At 43.0% G+C, this 18483-nt stretch overlaps 1 protein-coding gene across 1 annotated transcript; it reads right to left on the bottom strand.

Moving 5' to 3' along the window:
- Positions 1-63: 63 nt before the first annotated feature.
- LOC109868530 (E3 ubiquitin-protein ligase TRIM23) lies at positions 64-17701 on the bottom strand. Its single transcript, XM_020458155.2, is given in 12 exon segments — positions 64-1247; positions 1335-1459; positions 2627-2737; positions 2847-2976; positions 3082-3216; positions 3789-4004; positions 4273-4455; positions 6691-6969; positions 7108-7229; positions 12099-12261; positions 17593-17659; positions 17661-17701. Coding segments are annotated over 12 exon segments (1737 nt in total). The 5' UTR covers positions 17687-17701; the 3' UTR covers positions 64-1067.
- Between the last annotated feature and the right edge of the window lie 782 nt (positions 17702-18483).

The following is an 18483-nucleotide window of genomic DNA, read 5'->3' as shown; positions in this document are numbered from 1 at the left end:
TTCAGGGGAACATTGCAATATAGATATTTCTATCTACAACTTCTCTGGATGGGTCAGACCATATTCAGACATTCATCCGTTTGTTTTTATTTACTAGCGTCACATTATGAATAATTTACAAAAAACATCAAGTCCGAGTAACAAATGTGCGGCTGTGCACTGTGCTTCTAAATGTTTCAAAATCACATCAGAAATGGAAGATTATGCAAATCAAGAGATCCGTTAAGAGTAGAGGGAAAGGCTTCTTCACATGTGCCTTTTTGTTTTTTTACACATACAAGAAGTAGTAAACACTATAGCAATAAGGAAAGTTCATTCTAACCAAAGGATGGTTCTGCGATACAACAAGAGGCGTTGAAAGAGCGTTACTACAGGTGGGTAATGTAGTATGTTACTAAAAATGCAGATCGCTAAAACAGAAAATCGAACAAATGTCATTACAGAACTCAACCTGGAGTCCTATAGTTGACAGCAGATATTATTTTTCATTTGGTTTCAAATGAAGCCAGGGTCACATTCAGTAGGGCACAACATTATGGTACATTCAGATAAAGTGTGAAAATCCTCCTGTCAATTAATGAAGGAATCATGTCAGCGCTAAACATTTATCTGCAACGAGTGCAACGTTGCACCGTCCTGAACACAACCCACATGCACCAATGCATTCTTCACAACAACAACACTCCACAAAACAAGAGGCAAAAATTTCGCTCAGATGTTTCACCAGAGATACAATATCTCGGCAACGTCTGTTTCAATCAACTCAAAATGGATTGATACAGATTTCAGTAAACTGCATTATTTAACGTAACAGACACTTCTCAACCAAAGTAAATAATAGCTGAATCCAAACCTTCACCGCTTGTGTCATTTTCAGACCGTATGCTGCATTACATAAAATCATCAGTCAAGTGCATTGGTACCGAAGATCGGTAAGCATCAGGTAAGAAGTTTAGGTAGGTATTTGGTGAAACTGTTTTCTAGGGTATCAATGGGTTATGGGGTAGTTCTAGGGGAAGAGGATAAGGGGTGAGACTGAGTAACAGAAGTCAGTCATCAGGGGATGTTTAGGCCACGTCCAGTACGCCTGCAGCCACCAGCTGTCGGGACAGCCAGTCCAGGCCCTCGTAGAGCCCTGTGCCGCTGCGGGCGTCACAGCCTTGGATGTGCCAGCTCCTCCCACAGCACAGCTTGTGAAGGCTCAGAAGCTCTGTCATCTCCTCCACTGACTCAGCCCCGGGGACATCCTGCAGATGAGGATAGAGGAATCAATGACTTAATCATCTTTGTGTGTGTGTGTACTTGTTTCTTGGACCAGAGGGCTGCGTGTGTACCTGTTTGTTGGCGAAGATGAGCAGCAGGGCGTCTCTCAGCTCTTTCTCGGTCAGCAGTTTCGCCAGCTCACTGTGGGCCTCCATCAGCCTGTCTCTGTGACAGCTGTCAATCACAAACACCACCGCTGGAGAGAGAAACTGAGAAAGTCAGGGCCCTATTCATTCATAACCTGTTTCCAGGTTTCCTGGATGAGTAAAAAAATGATTTACTGAAAAAGTTTTGTATAACATACTGGATTTTCAAATTCTCTCTCTTCAAAAGCAGTACATTTGTCATATTTATTGATACAGTAAGGGAAGCAGGTAATATGAAAGAAAGAGGATAGACAGATACACTATTTATACAAAGTATGTGGACACCCTTTCAAATGAGTGGATTGGGCTATTTCAGCCACACCAGTTGCTGATAAGTGTATAAAATCGAGCACACAGCCATGCAATCTCCATAGACAAACAATGGCAGTAGAATGACCCGTACTGATAAGCTCAGTGACTTTCAACGTGGCACCGTCATAGGATGCCACCTTTCCAACAAGTCAGTCAACGTCAGACAATAACTGTTCGTCGGTAGCTTCATGACATGAGTTTCCATGGCCGAGCAGCCATAAGCCGAAGAGCACCATCCGCAATACCAAGCATCGGCTGGAGTGGTGTAAAGCTCGCCGCCATTGAACTCTGGAGCAGTGGAAATGCGTTCTCTAGAGTTATCAATCACGCTTCACTATCTGGCAGTCCGACAGACGAATCTGGTTTTGCGAATGCCAGGAGAACGCCACCTGTCCCAATGCACAGTGCCAACTGTAAAGTTTGGAGGAGGAGGAATAATGGTCTGGGGCTGTTTCTCATGGTTTGGGCTAGGCCCCTTAGTTCCAGTGAAGGGAAATCATAACGCTACAGCATACAATGACATTCTAGACGATTCTGTGCTTCCAACTTTGTGGCAACAGTTTAGGGAAGGCCCTTTCCTGTTTCAGCATGACAATGCCCCCATGCACAAAGCGAGGTCCACACAGAAATGGTTTGTCGAGATTGGTGTGGAAGAACTTGACTGGCCTGCACCTCAACCCCATCGAACACCTTTGGGATGAATTGGAAAGCTGACTGCGAGCCAGGCCTAATCACCCAACATCAGAGCCCGACCTCACTAAATGCTTTTGTGGCTGAATGGAAGTCCCCGCAGCAATGTTCCAACATCTAGAAGAGTGGAGGCTGGTATAGCTGCAAAAGGGGGACAAACTCCATATTAATGCTCAACAAGCAGGTGTCCACATACTTTTGACATTGTAGTGTACCTTGTGTGTTCAGGTAATAGTGCTTCCAGAGAGGTCGTAGCTTATGTTTCCCACCAACATCCCAGATGGTGAACTTGAGATTCTTATACTCTACTGTCTCCACATTAAAACCTAGAGATGACAAGAAGGAATGGCTAATGTCAATACAATTCAGGTAAATGTCATGGAAAAATGCATAATTTGACTCATGCCTACATGACAACGACTGTTGTGGGTTTACCTATGGTAGGGATGGGCTGCATAAACTCGTCCTGTTTCAGCTTGAAGAGGATGGTGGTTTTCCCTGCACTATCCAGTCCCAGGGTCACTACCCGGATCTCCATCTTTGGACCAATGTGGACCCGGTTGTCCTGGAACAGAGAAAAACCATGTCGTCTAAAGGACGTAACTAATTACCTTTCAATGGAGAGTGTGCCAAGTCTTGAATTCCTACAGAGTAGAGCAGAGTGCTGTACCTTGGTGAAGGTGACGGGGATACCAGCGTCTAGCTGGATGTGGTCGGCCAGCTCAGTGAACTGCTGCTGCTGTTTCTGCAGAGTCTCCAACAGTCTGTTGATCTCCTGCTTGGCCAGAACCACCCTGCAGTCATCCTACCGAGAGACGGGAAAGACATCAGTCATGATTACTGGGATGTTTTGTGATACTTGCGGGCAAGAATGCTTGATCTTGCTGTGACAATTCTGACATTTTATATGGCAATATGCAATGATTTTGTCAAATTTTTCACAAATGCGCTGACGAGGGAAAGTGGCTTGACGTGTGGCTTGATTGAACCATATTATGTGGTAAATGTGCAGTGATTGGTTGAGAATGCGAGCCCTCTTTTTGTGCTGCGGGGATGAGTCAGTTTTGTCCAATAATATTGCGATGAATTGACTGTTTTATGCTGAAATAGTGCAGTGATTAGTGAAACTTGCAAGCCCTCTGATAATATTGTTGATTTTGGGCATTGTTGATTTTGAAAAAAACGAAAAAACATTTGCTATCGTAGAATCCAGGAGGGATTGTCCAATTGAACACGCACACAGAAGACCCCAGAAAGAACATAGCGGTGCAAAGCTGCTTATTGAAAACGACGGCACCTTCCGGTGCAAGCAGAGATTGCATTCCTATGGTGTGCTCTAGATGCTAACCCTATTGGTGGCCCCATTTTGGCTCCTACCTGCTGCAGAGTTCTCTCACAGTGCAGGCAGGCAGTGGAGACCTGGGAAAGCAGGATGGCCATGTCCTCCTGCTGCTGCCGGAGCCAGATGAGTCTCTCTCTGACGTGGGCGTCCACTACGCTGAGCGCCATCTCCTCCTGTCTGCACAGTGTCTCGTGGAGGTCGGCGAAGTAGGCCCGTACGCAGGACCGGGCGCTCTCTGCCGTGCCTGGGACCTGGGGAACACCCACAGACGACTGAGTCCATCAGGAATACACACAGCATGAGGAAAGATACACTAGGATTAAACGTAAGCCATTTCATGACTTTTTTTGGAAGGAAACAACGTTTGAGTACTTTTAAATTGTAGCCATTGTAAATTGGTAAATACGGTAACAGCTTTACATTGATTATACCTCAATTGCCTAGCTATCCTCTTTGACAACTAAAAGTTCTTCTGTTGTGTAGAATGCAAAAAAATCATCCACTGCCAGCTGTTCTTACATGTTCAGTGTGTGCCATGCCGATGCCGTCATCCACGGTCTGTTCCCCTCCCTCAATCTGCTGTACGATCCCAACCAGCTTCCTGGAATACTCCGACACCTCCTCTGTGAACGTCCGGATACAGTGGGCCATGTCCAGGATGGATGCACGGATCTGATTGGCTTCTGCCTCCAGAACCACATGCTACAGGAAGGAAGCAATCAGTAAGGAGAAATTAATCAAATCATAGCAGTGGAACAGCCTCAACCTTCCTGCCTCAACACCATAGTACCCGCCAAGCTCTTCACTAAGCTCAGGGCCCTGGGTCTGAACCCCTTCCTGTGCAACTGGGTCCTAGACTTACTGACGGGCCGACCCCATGTGGTGAAGGTAGGCAATAGCACCTCCGCCACGCTGATCCTCAACACGGGAGCCCCACAGGGGTACGTGCTCAGCCCACTCCTTTACTCCCTGTTCACCCATGACTACGCACCAGTGTTTCCATTAGCTGGCAAATGCCGGCAAAAAAAAATGAAAAGCCGATAAATAAAAAAACTGTAGCCGGACAAATTGTCCCAGAGAAGAAACGACACTACTCCACTACAGAGTTGTGAGTCTCGCTCTTCCCTTTCATCCTTGAGCCGTTTCTACAACTCAGAGTCCACCTGTGGTAAATTCAATTGATTGGATGTGATTTGGAAAGGCATACACCTGTCTATATAAGGTTTCACAGGTGACAGTGCATGTAAGAGCAAAAACCAAGCAATGTGGTCGAAGGAATTGTCAAAGAGCTCCGAAACATGATTGTGTCTAGGCACAGATTTTTATTTTACCTTTATTTAACTAGGCAAGTAAGTTAAAGAACAAATTCTTATTTTCAATGACGGCCTAGGAACTGCCTGTTCAGGGGCAGAACGATAGATTTGTACCTTGTCAGCTCGGGGATTTGAACTTGCAACCTTCTGGTTACTAGTCCAACGCTCTAACCACTAGGCTACCCTGCCGCCCCAAGATCTGGGAGTAAGGGTACCAAAACATTTCTGCAGCATTGAAGGTCCCCAAGAACACAATGGCCTCCAACATTCTTAAATGGAAGAAGTTTGGAACCACCAAGACTCTTCCTAGAGCTGGCCGTCCGGCCAAACTGAGCAATCGGTGGAGAAGGGCCTGGTCAGGGAGGTGACCAAGAACCCGATGGTCACTCTGACAGAGCTCCAGAGTTCCTCTGTGGAGATGGAGGAACCTTCCAGAAGGACAAACATCTCTGCAGCACTCCACCAATCAGGCCTTTATGGTAGAGTGGCCAGACAGAAGCCCCTCCTCAGTAAAAGGCACCTGGAGTTTGCCAAAAGGCACCTAAAGGACTCTCAGACCATGAGAAACAAGATGATTCTCTGGTCTGATGAAACCAGGATAGAACACTTAGGCCTGAATGCCAAGCGTCACATCTGGAGGAAACCTGACACCATCCCTACGGTGAAGCATAGTGGTAGCAGGGAGGGACAATAGTCAGGATCGAGGGAAAGACGAACGGAGCCAAGTACAGAGAGATCCTTGATGAGAATCTGCTCCAGAACGCTCAGGACCACAGACTGGAGCGAAGGTTCACCTTCCAACAGGACAACGACCATAAGCACACAGCCAAGGCAACGCAGGAGTGGCTTCGGAACAAGTCTCTGAATGTCCTTGAGTGGCCCAGCCAGAGCCCGGACTTGAATCCGATCGAACAACTTGCCACCCCCATCTAGCCAGCTAACTAGCTGGGTGAGAGTACTTGATGTCGTTCACTGAGGGTCAGTGCTACCTGGGAACCTTGGGACATCCCTAGGCTAAAACACCCCTCCCATAACCCTGAACCTTGCCATTTTAAAATGTCAACTTCAATGGAATGGCGACGTCCCAAGGATCCCAGCTAGCAAGGACCGTTTACTGAGGCAACGCGTAGGGCGAGTGCCAGCACCACATTTTGTGATTGATGTTTTTCTTTTCAAATGACAACAAAATACCAATACATTGAAAATGTGTCCAGTGCGGTGTTCCAGCTGGCTAGCATGAGGTAGCTCAGTCTTCAGAGTCTAGGCATTTTGTTTGCTGGAATCATTGCAGTTTATCCTCCCATTCGCTAGAGTAACACAGTTTTTCCTATTAAAAAATATATAGTCTTTCTGGTGCTCTTAAATTGTATGTGGTGCTTACATTGATGTTCTTTGTAGGGCTGTTTTTAGCACAATCAATACAAAAAAAAGGTTTTATTGGTCATCTGTGAATATTGCCACTCTAAAATCGGAATTGTATTGGATCAAAAAATTCCATATCGGTCAGGTTCTAATAACATATTGTTGTCTCTAGTGGGTCTCGTTGCTAGGAATGTTGCTTGGGAGATTGACGTAAGTCAGTCAATACTGATATTCTCCAAGCGGACTCATCCTCCTGCCGTACCTTGTGTCCCTGGTGCTTGCCGTACTCTTTGCACACGCAGCACATGAGCGGCCCAGGCTGGCAGATCTCCTCCTGACAGACAAACTCGATAGCGTGGACCTGATGCTGCGGGCACAGAGTCTTCTCGTGGGGCTTGTCTGCCAGGGGTACCCGCCGGTGCTTGGCCAGGGTGCGGGTGGAGTGGGTGAGCTGGGAGCAGTTGGCACACAAGTGGGTGGCACACACCGTGCAGTACATAGATGCCGTGTGGCTCTCGTCCTCGTCACAGCGGATTACACTCTGGAAGGAAAGGGAAGAACATAGGATACTTACTTAATGACAACACATGAAATGTATGTTTGGCTGGATGATGAAATGTGTTTTCAGATAATTGCAGATGACAGATGGGAACCCAGGGCAGGAGTAACTACTGCCTACCTCTCCCATGCCTTTGAGGGACTCCTCTGCCACGCCCAACTGGTTGGACGCTCCATTCTGCAGCCTTTCCAGAAGTTCCAGCAGAGCAAAGTTCTTCTTCAGACCCCACACACCAGAGTCACCTGGGAGAGAGAGGGAGAGAAGCCATTGGAAATCCCACTCATCGCTCGTGGAGCGGTCTTTGTGCACCGCTCCGTGGTTCCACGCCAATTCCCCTGCTCTGCAAAAAAAATTAAAAAGTGATCAGCGCTCACATTTTTTTCTTTAAAATGTAGCTCAGACTAAGACTCCCCTTTTTGTTTAACAATAGCCTATTTAGAAACCAAAACATGCCACATGGGCTGATTAGTTGTCTTGCTATCAATTACACAGGCTGTGTGACCTATTTCTTTGTTGACTCATAACATCTCTGCGCATTAGTGGTGGGGTAGGCTAAATAAATACAACAGTATAGGCCTTATTAGGGGAATAGTGGTGAAATGAAAAATGCTGGACAGAGAACGCCCAGAGCTCGTGGCTGAGCAGTACCGGAGTGAAATTGGAGCAGGAGAGAAGGCCGAATCGATCATTACAGCCAAATTACACACGCTCCACTTCGCTCACATCCTCTAACACAGGTATTCCCAAACTGGGGCACGCACAACGCCGTCGGGGGGTTAAAAATGTAATTCACATTAAAAAAGATATACAGTTGAAGTCGGAAGTTTACATACACCTTAGCCAAATACATTTCAACTCAGGTTTAACTCATTTAATCCTAATAAAAATTCCCTGTCTTAGGTCAGTTAGGATCACCACTTTATTTTAAGAATAATCGTAGAGTGAATGATTTATTTCAGCTTTTAAAGTCTTTCATCACATTCCCAGTGGGTCAGAAGTTCACATACACTCAATTCGTAATGGTAGCATTGCCTTTAAATTGTTTAACTTGGGTCAAACGTTTCTGGTAGCCTTCCACAAGCTTCCCATTGATTTGGGTGAATTTTGTCCCATTCCTCCTGACAGAGCTGGTGTAACCGAGTCAGGTTTGAAGGCCTCCTTGCTCACACATGCTTTTTCAGTTCTGCCCACACATTTTCTATAGGATTGAGGTCAGGGCTTTGTGATGGCTACTCCAATACCTTGACTTAGTTGTCCTTAAGCTATTTTGCCACAACTTTGGAAGTATGCTTGGGGTCATTGTCCATTTGAAAGACCCATTTGCGACCAAGCTTCCTGACTCACTGATGTCTTGAGATGTTGCTTCAATATATCCACAATTTTCCATCCTCATGTTGCCATCTATTTTGTGAAGTGCACCAAAGCACCCCCTCCTGCAGCAAAGCACCCCCACAACATGATGCTGCCAACCCGTGCTTCATGGTTGGGATGGTGTTCTTTGGCTTGCAAGCCCCCTTTTTCCTCCAAACATAACGATGGTCATTATGGCCAAACAGTTCTATTTTTGTTTCTTCAGACCAGAGGACATTTCTCCAAAAAGTACGATCTTTACCCCATGTGCAGTTGCAAATCGTAGTCTGGCTTTTTTATGGCTGTTTTGGAGCAGTGGCTTCTTCCTTGCTGAGCGGCCTATCAGGTTATGTCCATATAGGACTCGTTTTAGTTTGGATATAGATACTTTTGTACCAGTTTCCTCCAGCATCTTCACAAGGTCCTTTGCTGTTGTTCTGGAATTTATTTGCACTTTTCGCACCAAAGTACGTTCATCTCTAGGAGACAGAACTCATCTCCTTCCTGAGCGGTATGACCGCTGTGTGGTCCCATGGTGTTTGGTACCTTCAGGCGTTTGGAAATTGCTCCCAAGGACGAACCAGACTTGTGGAGATCTACAAAAAAAAATTCTGAGGTCTTGGCTGATTTCTTTTGATTTTCCCATGATGTCAAGCAAAGAGGTACTGAGTTTGAAGGTAGGCCTTGAAATACAGCCACAGGTACACCTCCAATTGATTCAAATGATGTCAATTAGCCTATCAGAAGCTTCTAAATCCATGACATTATTTTCTGGAATTTTCCAAGCTGTTTAAAAGGCACAGCCATCTTAGTGTATGTAAACTTCTGACCCACTGGAATTGTGATAGATTATTTCACTTAGAATTCACTGTGTCTGTAAACAATTGTTGGAAAAAATACTTTCAAACCAAAAAAATTGTGGAGTGGTTGAACAACGAGTTTTAATGACGCCAACCTAAGTGTATGTAAACTTCCGACTTCAACTGTATATATATATATATATATATATATATATATATATATATATATATATACACACATGTAATTTCTTCACATTTTCAAACAGTCCATTTATATTGATCAATGACAACCTCACATTCGGGTGAGGTTGTTTCTCACCTAAGTAGCCTCGTTTCACAGCCAACAATTAAACCATCTAGTGTTCAGTGAAATAACAACACAATGTCAAATACATGTAGCCTAGTCAAATAACTAACACAATAACCACTACTCTCTAGCGGGAATTCCACTAACGGTCCGTACGTAGCCAAACGTAGCTGCTGCTCATGTTGGTATCTGTACTGATGGAGTCAAAGCCATGATAGGGAAACATAGTGAAGTGGTAAAGCGCGTGCAAGCAGTTTCTCCCAACGCCACTTGGGTACACTGCAGCATCCACCGAGAGGCTCTTGCTGCCAAGGGAATGCCTGACAGCTTGAAAGACGTTTTGGACACTACAGTGAAAATGGTTAACTTTGTTAACTTCTCTAGGGTAGGGGGACAGCATTTGGAATTTTGGATGAGAAGCATGCCTAAATTAAACTGCCTTCCACGCAGGCCCAGAAGATAGGATATGCATATAATTAGTAGATTTGGACAGAAAACACTCAAGTTTCCAAAACTGTTAAAATAATGTCTGTGAGTATAACAGAACTGATTTGGCAGGCGAAAACCAGAGAAAAATCCATTCAGGAAGTATGAATATTTTTGGTTGTTGTAGTTATCTATCCAATGCCATTATAGTATCCATTGACTTAGGACTCAAATTGCAGTTCCTATGCCTTCCACTAGATGTCAACAGCTTTTAGAAATTGTTTCAGGCTTGTATTCTGAAAAATGAGGGAGTAAGAGCAGTCTGAATGAGTGGACCCTGCCGTGTCACAGAGCTTTTTCCATGCGCGCGACCGAGAGAGTGCCTTTCTTGTTTACCTTTTATATTGACAACGTTATTGTCCGGTTTTAAATATTATCGATTATTTAGGCTAAAAACAACCTGAGGATGAAATATAAACATCGTTTGACATGTTTCTATGAACTTTACGAATACAATTTGGATTCTTTGTCTGCCTGTTGTGACTGCGTTTGAGCCTGTGGATTACTGAAGAAAACGCGCAAACAAAACTGAGGTTTTCAGATATAAAGAGAGACTTTATTGAACAAAAGGAACATTTATTGAATAAATGAATGTCTTGCAAACATATGCAAACATATGAAGATCAAAGGTAAGTGATTCATTCTCTCTCCATTTCTGACTTGTGTAACTCTTCTACTTGGCTGGTTACTGTTTGTAATGATTTGTCTGCTGGGCTATGTTCTCAAATAATTGTAAGGTATGCTTTCGCAGTAAAGCATTTTTAAAATCTGACAGTGGTTGGATTGACAAGAAGTTCATCTTTAAACCTATGTAAAATAGTTGTATCTTTTCTGAATTTTTATAATGAGTATTTCTGTATATGAATTTGGCGCTCTGCAATCTCATTAGATGTTGGCCAGGTGGGACGCTAGCGTCCCACATACCCTAGAGAGAGGTTAAAGCAAGGCCCCTGAACTTGTGTGTATTTTCTGCACTATGCAATGATGTGGGCAGCGACGACGTAATGCTTTTACAACATACAGAAGTGCGCTGGTTATCGATGGGCAAAGTATTGACAATTTTTTTTAATTTTTTTTTATTGAGAGACAAGCTTTACTGACCATAACTTTCACTTGTCTGACTGCTTGCATGATGACAAGTTTCTCACACGACTGGCCTATCTGGGTGATGTTTTTTCTCGTCTGAATGATTTGAATCTAACATTACAGGGACTCCGTAACTATATTCAATATGGGGGACAAAATTGAGGCTATGATTAAAAAGTTGGAGCTCTTCTGTGTGTTGTCCTTGTTAATGCAGACAGAGGTCTTTCCATCATTGTATAACTTTTTTTGTGCGCAAATGAACTCAAGCTTACGGACAATGTCAAATGTGGTATAGCGAAGCACCTGAGTGAGTTGGGTGCGCAATTACGCAGGTACTTTCCCGAAACAGATGACACAAACATTTGTTATCCCTTTCATGCCCTGCCTACAGTCCACTTACCGATATCTGAACAAGAGCCTCATCAAAATTGCAACAAGCGATTCTGTGAAAATGTTATTTAAATCAGAAGCTACTGCCAGATTTCTGGATTGGGCTGCGCTCAGAGTATCCTGCCTTGGCAAATCGCACTGTTAAGACACTGATGCCCTTTGCAACCACGTACCTATGTGAGAGTGGATTCTCGGCCCTCACTAGCATGAAAACTAAATACAGGCACAGACTGTGTGTGAAAAATGATTTAAGACAGACTCTCTCCAATACAACCCACCATTGCAGAGTTGTGCATCCCTTCAAGCACACCCTTCTCAATAACCTGTGGTTAGTTATTCACCATTTTCGATGAACAAATAAGGTTTTATATGTAAGATGGTTAAATAAAGAGCAAAATGATTTATTATTATTTGTGCTCTGGTCCTATAAGAGCTCTGTCACTTCCCACAAGCCAGGTTGTGACAAAAACTCCCACTCATTCTTATGTTTAATAAATGTATCGTATAGTGTGTGTGTGGCAGGCTTACAATGGCAAAAAACGATTTTTGAGAGTGCACTGACCCTGGTGCTAGAGGGGTTACACAGCTGGAGGTGGAATGTACGGGACTATAAAAAGTTTGGGAACCACTGCTCTAACACATACACAGGAAAACAAAGGGCCTGTATAGAAACAAAACCCTACAGAACTCACCCAGTTCAGTGACCTGTCTGTCAAAGGGGCAGCGGATGGCTCTACCATGCAGGGGCAGCCGGGTCAGACAGTCATGGCAGACCGTGTGACCGCAGAGCAGCAGCCGGGGGACCTTGTCCCCTTGGAGAGAGAAGACATCCTCACACACACCACACTCCAACACCTGGGAACCACAACAACAATAACACAAAGACAGGTTTAGCCAGACACCCACACACTTTGATGGATCACTCTTCATTGCATATCATCTCAAAATGTATTCATTTGTCCTTGGCCTGAGATTAGGAATATGCCTTAATTATAGAATAACCATCTTCAAAGTAATGACTCGGGATGTCGGGTTTGAAATGAAAGATTCTTTTAGTAATACTACTTGTTCACGTTACATTTAACAACTTTAGATTCTACAAAACAATAGAAGAAAGTTGCTAACGAAGGTCAGGATAATCACTTGTCACTTGTACAGAACTGGTGCGTTCTCCCCTCTTCCTACTACCTGTCGTATACAATAGAAATATGTACAGTTGAAGTCGGAAGTTTACATACACTTAGGTTGGAGTCATTAAAACTTGTTTTTCAACCACTCCATAAATTTCTTGTTAACAAACTATAGTTTTGGCAAGTCGGTTAGGACATCAACTTTGTGCATGACAAGTAATTATTCCAAACATTGTTTACATACAGATTATTTCACTTTAATCACAATTCCAGTGGGTCAGAAGTTTACATACACTAAGTTGACTGTGCCCTTAAACAGCATGGAACATTCCAGAAAATTATGTCACGGATTTAGAAGCTTCTGTTAAGCCAATTGACATAATTTGAGTAAATTGGAGGTGTACCTGTGGATGTATTTCAAGGCCTACCTTCAAACTCAGTGCCTCTTCACTTGATAACATTTTTAAATCAGCCAAGGCCTCAGAAAAAAATTGTAGACCTCCACAAGTCTGGTTCATCCTTGAGAGAAATTTCAAAATGCCTGAAGGTACCACGTTCATCTGTACAAACAATATTACTCAAGTATAAACACCATGGGACCGCTCAGGAAGCGGTATGACGCTTTCCATCTCCTAAAGATGAATATGAATGTACTTTGGTGCGAAAAGTGCAAATCAATCCCAGAACAACAGCAAAGGGCCTTGTGAAAATGCTGGCGGAAACCAGTTACAAAAGTATCTATATCCACAGTAAAACGAGTCCTGTATAGACAATAACCTGAAAGACCGCTCAGCAAGGAAGATGCCAAAACCGCCATAAAAAAAAGCCAGACTACAGTTTGCAACTGCACATGGGGGACAAAGATGGTACTTTTTGGATAAATGTCCTCTGGTCTGTTGAAACAAAAATATAACTGTTTGGCCATAATGACCGTTTGGAGGAAAAGGGGGAGGCTTGCAAGCCAAAGACCACCATCCCAACCGTGAAGCATGGGGGTGGCAGCATCATGTTGTGGGGGTGCTTTGCTGCAGGAGGGACTGGTGCACCTCACAAAATAGATGGCATCATGAGGACGGAAAATTGTGGATATATTGAAGCAACATCAAGACATCTGTCAGTCAGAAAGCTTGGTCGCAAATGGGTCTTCCAAATGGACAATGACCCCAAGCATACTTCCAAAGTTGTGGCAAAATGGCTTTAAGTACAACAAAGTCAAGGTATTGGAGTGGCCATCACAAATGGCCATTTCACATTCTTAAAATAAAAGTGGTGATCCTAGCTGACCTAAAACTGGAAATTTACACTAGGATTAAATGTCAGGAATTGTGAAAAACTGAGTTTAAATGTATTTGGCTAAGTTGTATGCAAACTTCCGACTTCAACTGTATGTAGTTCTCTCAATCTCTAATGCAATTACATATGTAAATAACTGAAGAAAATATCTTTAGATACAGCTCAATGACTTACCTGTAAACATTAACTCTGTAACCCATTAAAAGTTACAACATTAATGTCCACCTCCTGCCACTATAATTGTCATGGCATACTTTTAAGATTGAAAGCAATAAAATTAAACAACCAGTTTTTTTAACCAGTGGATTTTGTCCTTCCTCCACCAATTCAGAATGCCATTTTCATAGTCATGGCACACTTGGTGTGAGAGCCAATGATATATACAGTACCAGTCAAAAGTTGACAGCTAGTCATTCTAGGGGTTCTTTAGAATAGTATTGAGGCATCAAAACAATGAAATTACACATAAGGAATCATGTCGTAACCAAAAAAAAGTGTTGAACAAATCAAAATATATTTTCTGTTTGAGATTCTTCAAAAGTAGCCACCCTTTGCCTTGATGACAGTTTTGCACACTCTTGGCATTCTCTCAACCAGCTTTGTGCTTTGTTAAAAGTATTTATTTTGAAAGAAACCACTACTAAAAGACACCAATAATAAGAAGAGTCTTACTTGGACCAAGAAATACAAGCAATGGACATTAGACCAGTGGAAATCTTTCCTTCCGAGTCTGAATCTGGGATTTTTGGTTTCAACCGCTGTGTCTTTGTGAGACGCAGAGTAGGTGAACGGATGAAGCATGGAGGTGGTGTGATGTTGCTTTGCTGGTGACACTGTCAGTGATATATTTAGAATTCAAGGCACACTTAACCAGCATGGCTACTACAGCATTCTGTAGAAACACACCATCCCATCTGGTTTGCGCTTAGTGAAACTTTTCAACAGGACAATGACCCAACACACACACCTCCAGGTTGTGTAAGGACTATTTGACCATAGAGGGTGGTGGAGTGCTGCATTAGATGATGCAGGGAGGTCGGCCTCCACAATCACCCAACCTCAATCCCAATTGAGATAGTTTGGGATGAGTTGGACCGCAGAGTTAAGGAAAAGCAGCCAATAAGTGCTCAGCATATGTGGGATCTCTAAGACAGTTTGAAAAGCATTCCACATGAAGATGGCTGAGAGAATGCCAAGAGTGTGCAAAGCTGTCATTAAGGCAAAGAGTGACTATTTTGAAGAATCTAAAATATATTTTGATTTGTCTAACATTTCTTTGGTTACTACATTAATCCATGTGTGTTATTTCATAGTGAAGACATCAAAACTATTATTCCACAATGTAGAAAATAGTAAAAATAAAAGAAAAACCATTGAATGAGTAGGTGTGTCCAAACTTTTGACTGGTACTGTATATACACTGGTTGACTGATAAGGGGCACTGTCACCGTGACTCCATCTTGGCACTTCCTAAATATACTTTTTACAAATGGTGGGGAAGCTCTAGAAATGCATTTATACACATTCATTCTCCTATTGGGGAGTGCCAATATGGCAGACCGGTGGCTTCAAAACCTTTCAAAAGCAAAGACATAGCATCAGCAATCCAGGGTTTATATACACTGAACAAAAATATAAAAACGCAACATGTAAAGGGTTGGTCCCATGTTTAATGTGCTGAAATAAATTATCCCAGAAATGTCATACGCACAAAAAGCTTATTTTTCTGAAACTTTGTGCACAAATTTGTTAGTGAGCATTTCTCCTTTGCTAAGATAATCCATCCCCCTGACAGGTGTGGCATATCAAGAAGCTGATTAAACAGCTTGATCATTAGACAGGTGCACCTTGTGCTGGGGACAATAAAAGGCCATCTGTGGTGTTGTGTTGAACAACGCCACAGATGTCTCAAGTTTAGGGAGTGTGCAATTGGCATGATGACTGCAGGAATGTCCACCAGAGCTGTTGCCAGATGATTTAATGTTCATTTCTCTACCATAAGCCACCTACAATGTCATTTTAGAGAATTTGGCAGTATGCCCAACCATCCTAACAACCGCAGACCATGTGTAACTACGCCAGCCCAGGACCTCCACATTCAGCTTCTTCATCTACGGGATGGTCTGCGACCAGCCACCCAGACAGATGAAACTGTGGGTTTGTACAACCGAATAATTTCTGCACAAACTGTCAGAAACTATCTGCGTGCTCGTTATCCGCACCAGGCTATTGATCTGACTGCAGTACGGCGTTGTAACCGTCTTCAGTGGGCATATGCTCACCTTCGATGGCCACTGGCACGCTGGAGAAGTGTGCTCTTCACATATGAATCCTGGTTTCACCTGTACTGGGCAGATGGCAGACAGCGTGTATGGCGTCGTGTGGACGAACAGTTTGCTGATGTCAACGTTGGGGGGTTATGGTATGGGCAGGCATAAACTAGGGACAACAAACACAAATGCATTTATCAATGGCAATTTGAATGCACAGATACTGTGATGAGATCCTGAAGCCCATTGTTGTGCCATTCATCCACCGCCATCCCCTCATGTTTCAGCATGATAATGCATGGCCCATGTTGCAAGGATCTGTAAACAATTCCTGGAAGCTGAAAATGTCCCAGTTCTTCCATGGCCTGCATACTCAGACATGTCACCCATTGAGCATGTTTGGGATGCTCTGGATCTCCCGTGTTCCAGTTCGCACCAATATCCAGCAACTTTGCACAGCTATTGAAGAGTGGGACAATGTTCCACAGGCCACAATCAGCCTGATCAACACTTATTTTTATTTATTTAACTAGGCAAGTCAGTTAAGAACTAATTCTTATTTACAATATCTATGCGAAGGAGAGGTCTCAAGTTACATGAGACAAATGGTGGTCACACCAGATACTGACTGGTTTTCTGATCCACACCCCTACTACATTTTTTTTTGTTTGCATCGGTTTTCCCTGTCATGTGAAATCAATACATTAGGCGCTAATTAATTTACTTCAATTGACTGATTTCCTTATATGAAGTAACTCAGTAAAATCATAGAAATTGTTGCATGTTGCATTTATTTGTGTTCATTGTACATCAATGGTAATAGCTATTGAAGATTGAAATCTTATGAAATACACAAAGGCTTGGATTTTTCTCCATCCACCCGATTCCGAAAATACCATCTTCATAGTCATGGCAGGCTTGACTTAATAGTTATTGGGGAGCGTGAACCGAATATCCAATATAAAACACATTTTACCCCTACATTTAACCTTCTTCTTCTTGAACTGCACTGTTTGTTAAGGGCTTGTAAGTAAGCAATTCACGGTAAAGTCTACACTTGTTCTATTCGGCGCATGTTGCAGATAAAGTTTGATTTGATTTGGGTTCAAGAACTGAATAAATTATGCAGTATCAAGCCAGCTACAGTTAATGTTAACATACAGCTATGCTAATATATGCATCCAAGTCACAGGTGAAGTTAACGGATGCAATTGCATGGTTTGCATGGTTTACAAAAAAGCTGTGGTCGGGGCACTTAATTGCAGACAGAATCACCATCTGGGTTTGGTGGATTTCATGTCTACGCAGACACAAAAACTGCAGGCCGATCGTTTGACACTGCAGTGACGCCCCGGCCGCAGAAGCATACGAAGCCAAGAAGGCAGAATTGAGCGCCCTTGCTGGCCGTTTGAATAAACCGCCGGCTTCGACCGGTAATATCGCCCACAAACATTGTTCATATGCTTCTTCAGACGTATAAGTATTCAACCAACCTTCACCGTGTTGCCTGTGGCCCCTCTGCCGTGCCGAACACAGACGTCCATCGTTGCTGCTGTCCCGTTTGTTCACACCCATAGCAACCGCCATCCGATGACTAAACCATTCCCACGGTGTCAGTGTGAATCCGAAAATGTCTGTGTGGAATATCTGTAGACCGCCAACTAAATTTGAGAAGTTGTATTTATGAAATGTAACTTTGGTGTTTTGTATCTATAAGAAAAAACTAATAGGTTTGGTTATTTACATTTTAAAAATCAATAATGAAACTGGCGATTATTTATCACCCCTAATACGGACATGGAAGAGTCCGTCAGCTTTTTCCGTCAGTTCCACGGGTTGTGAACTTAGCGCCCTCTTGCGTTCTTTCTGCAACACTAAATTCACAGTTTCTAAACCTGTACAACAATTTCATGCTGTTACTGTCTTTGCCTGTACTGTCGTAACCCAGTCTCTCATTAACTATGTACTATATGTACAAATAAGCAGAATGGTAAGTATCTCATTAACTATGTACTATATGTACAAATAAGCACAATGTTTGTATGTACTAATAGCACAAACTCATGATGCATTGCGCTCACAACCATAACACCAGAGACCTCTGATGCCACGCCACTTCTCAATATCTTTAAACTTGATGCGCACCGAGTTTGCGTTATTACTACAAATAAACATAACTGTTTATTTTAGCTATTAGCTATTTTACGGTGAGAACGCGAGGTAAGTCATTTTTAGGAAAATGTATTATTTGTTATGTCTACAGTAGCTTTGATTGGACTGATCATGTCAACATCATACTTTCAAAATCTTAGCTAGCAGTCATCATCATGAATCAAGTCGACAATCTACTGGCAAATCCTTTTTAATCCTTGTCATATGAAGAT

This window comes from Oncorhynchus kisutch, linkage group LG23 (genome assembly GCF_002021735.2).
Source record: "Oncorhynchus kisutch isolate 150728-3 linkage group LG23, Okis_V2, whole genome shotgun sequence".
NCBI classification, from domain to species: Eukaryota; Metazoa; Chordata; class Actinopteri; order Salmoniformes; family Salmonidae; genus Oncorhynchus; species Oncorhynchus kisutch.
Note: the sequence above shows the minus strand (reverse complement) of the source record. Positions and strands in the feature narration are given on the sequence as shown.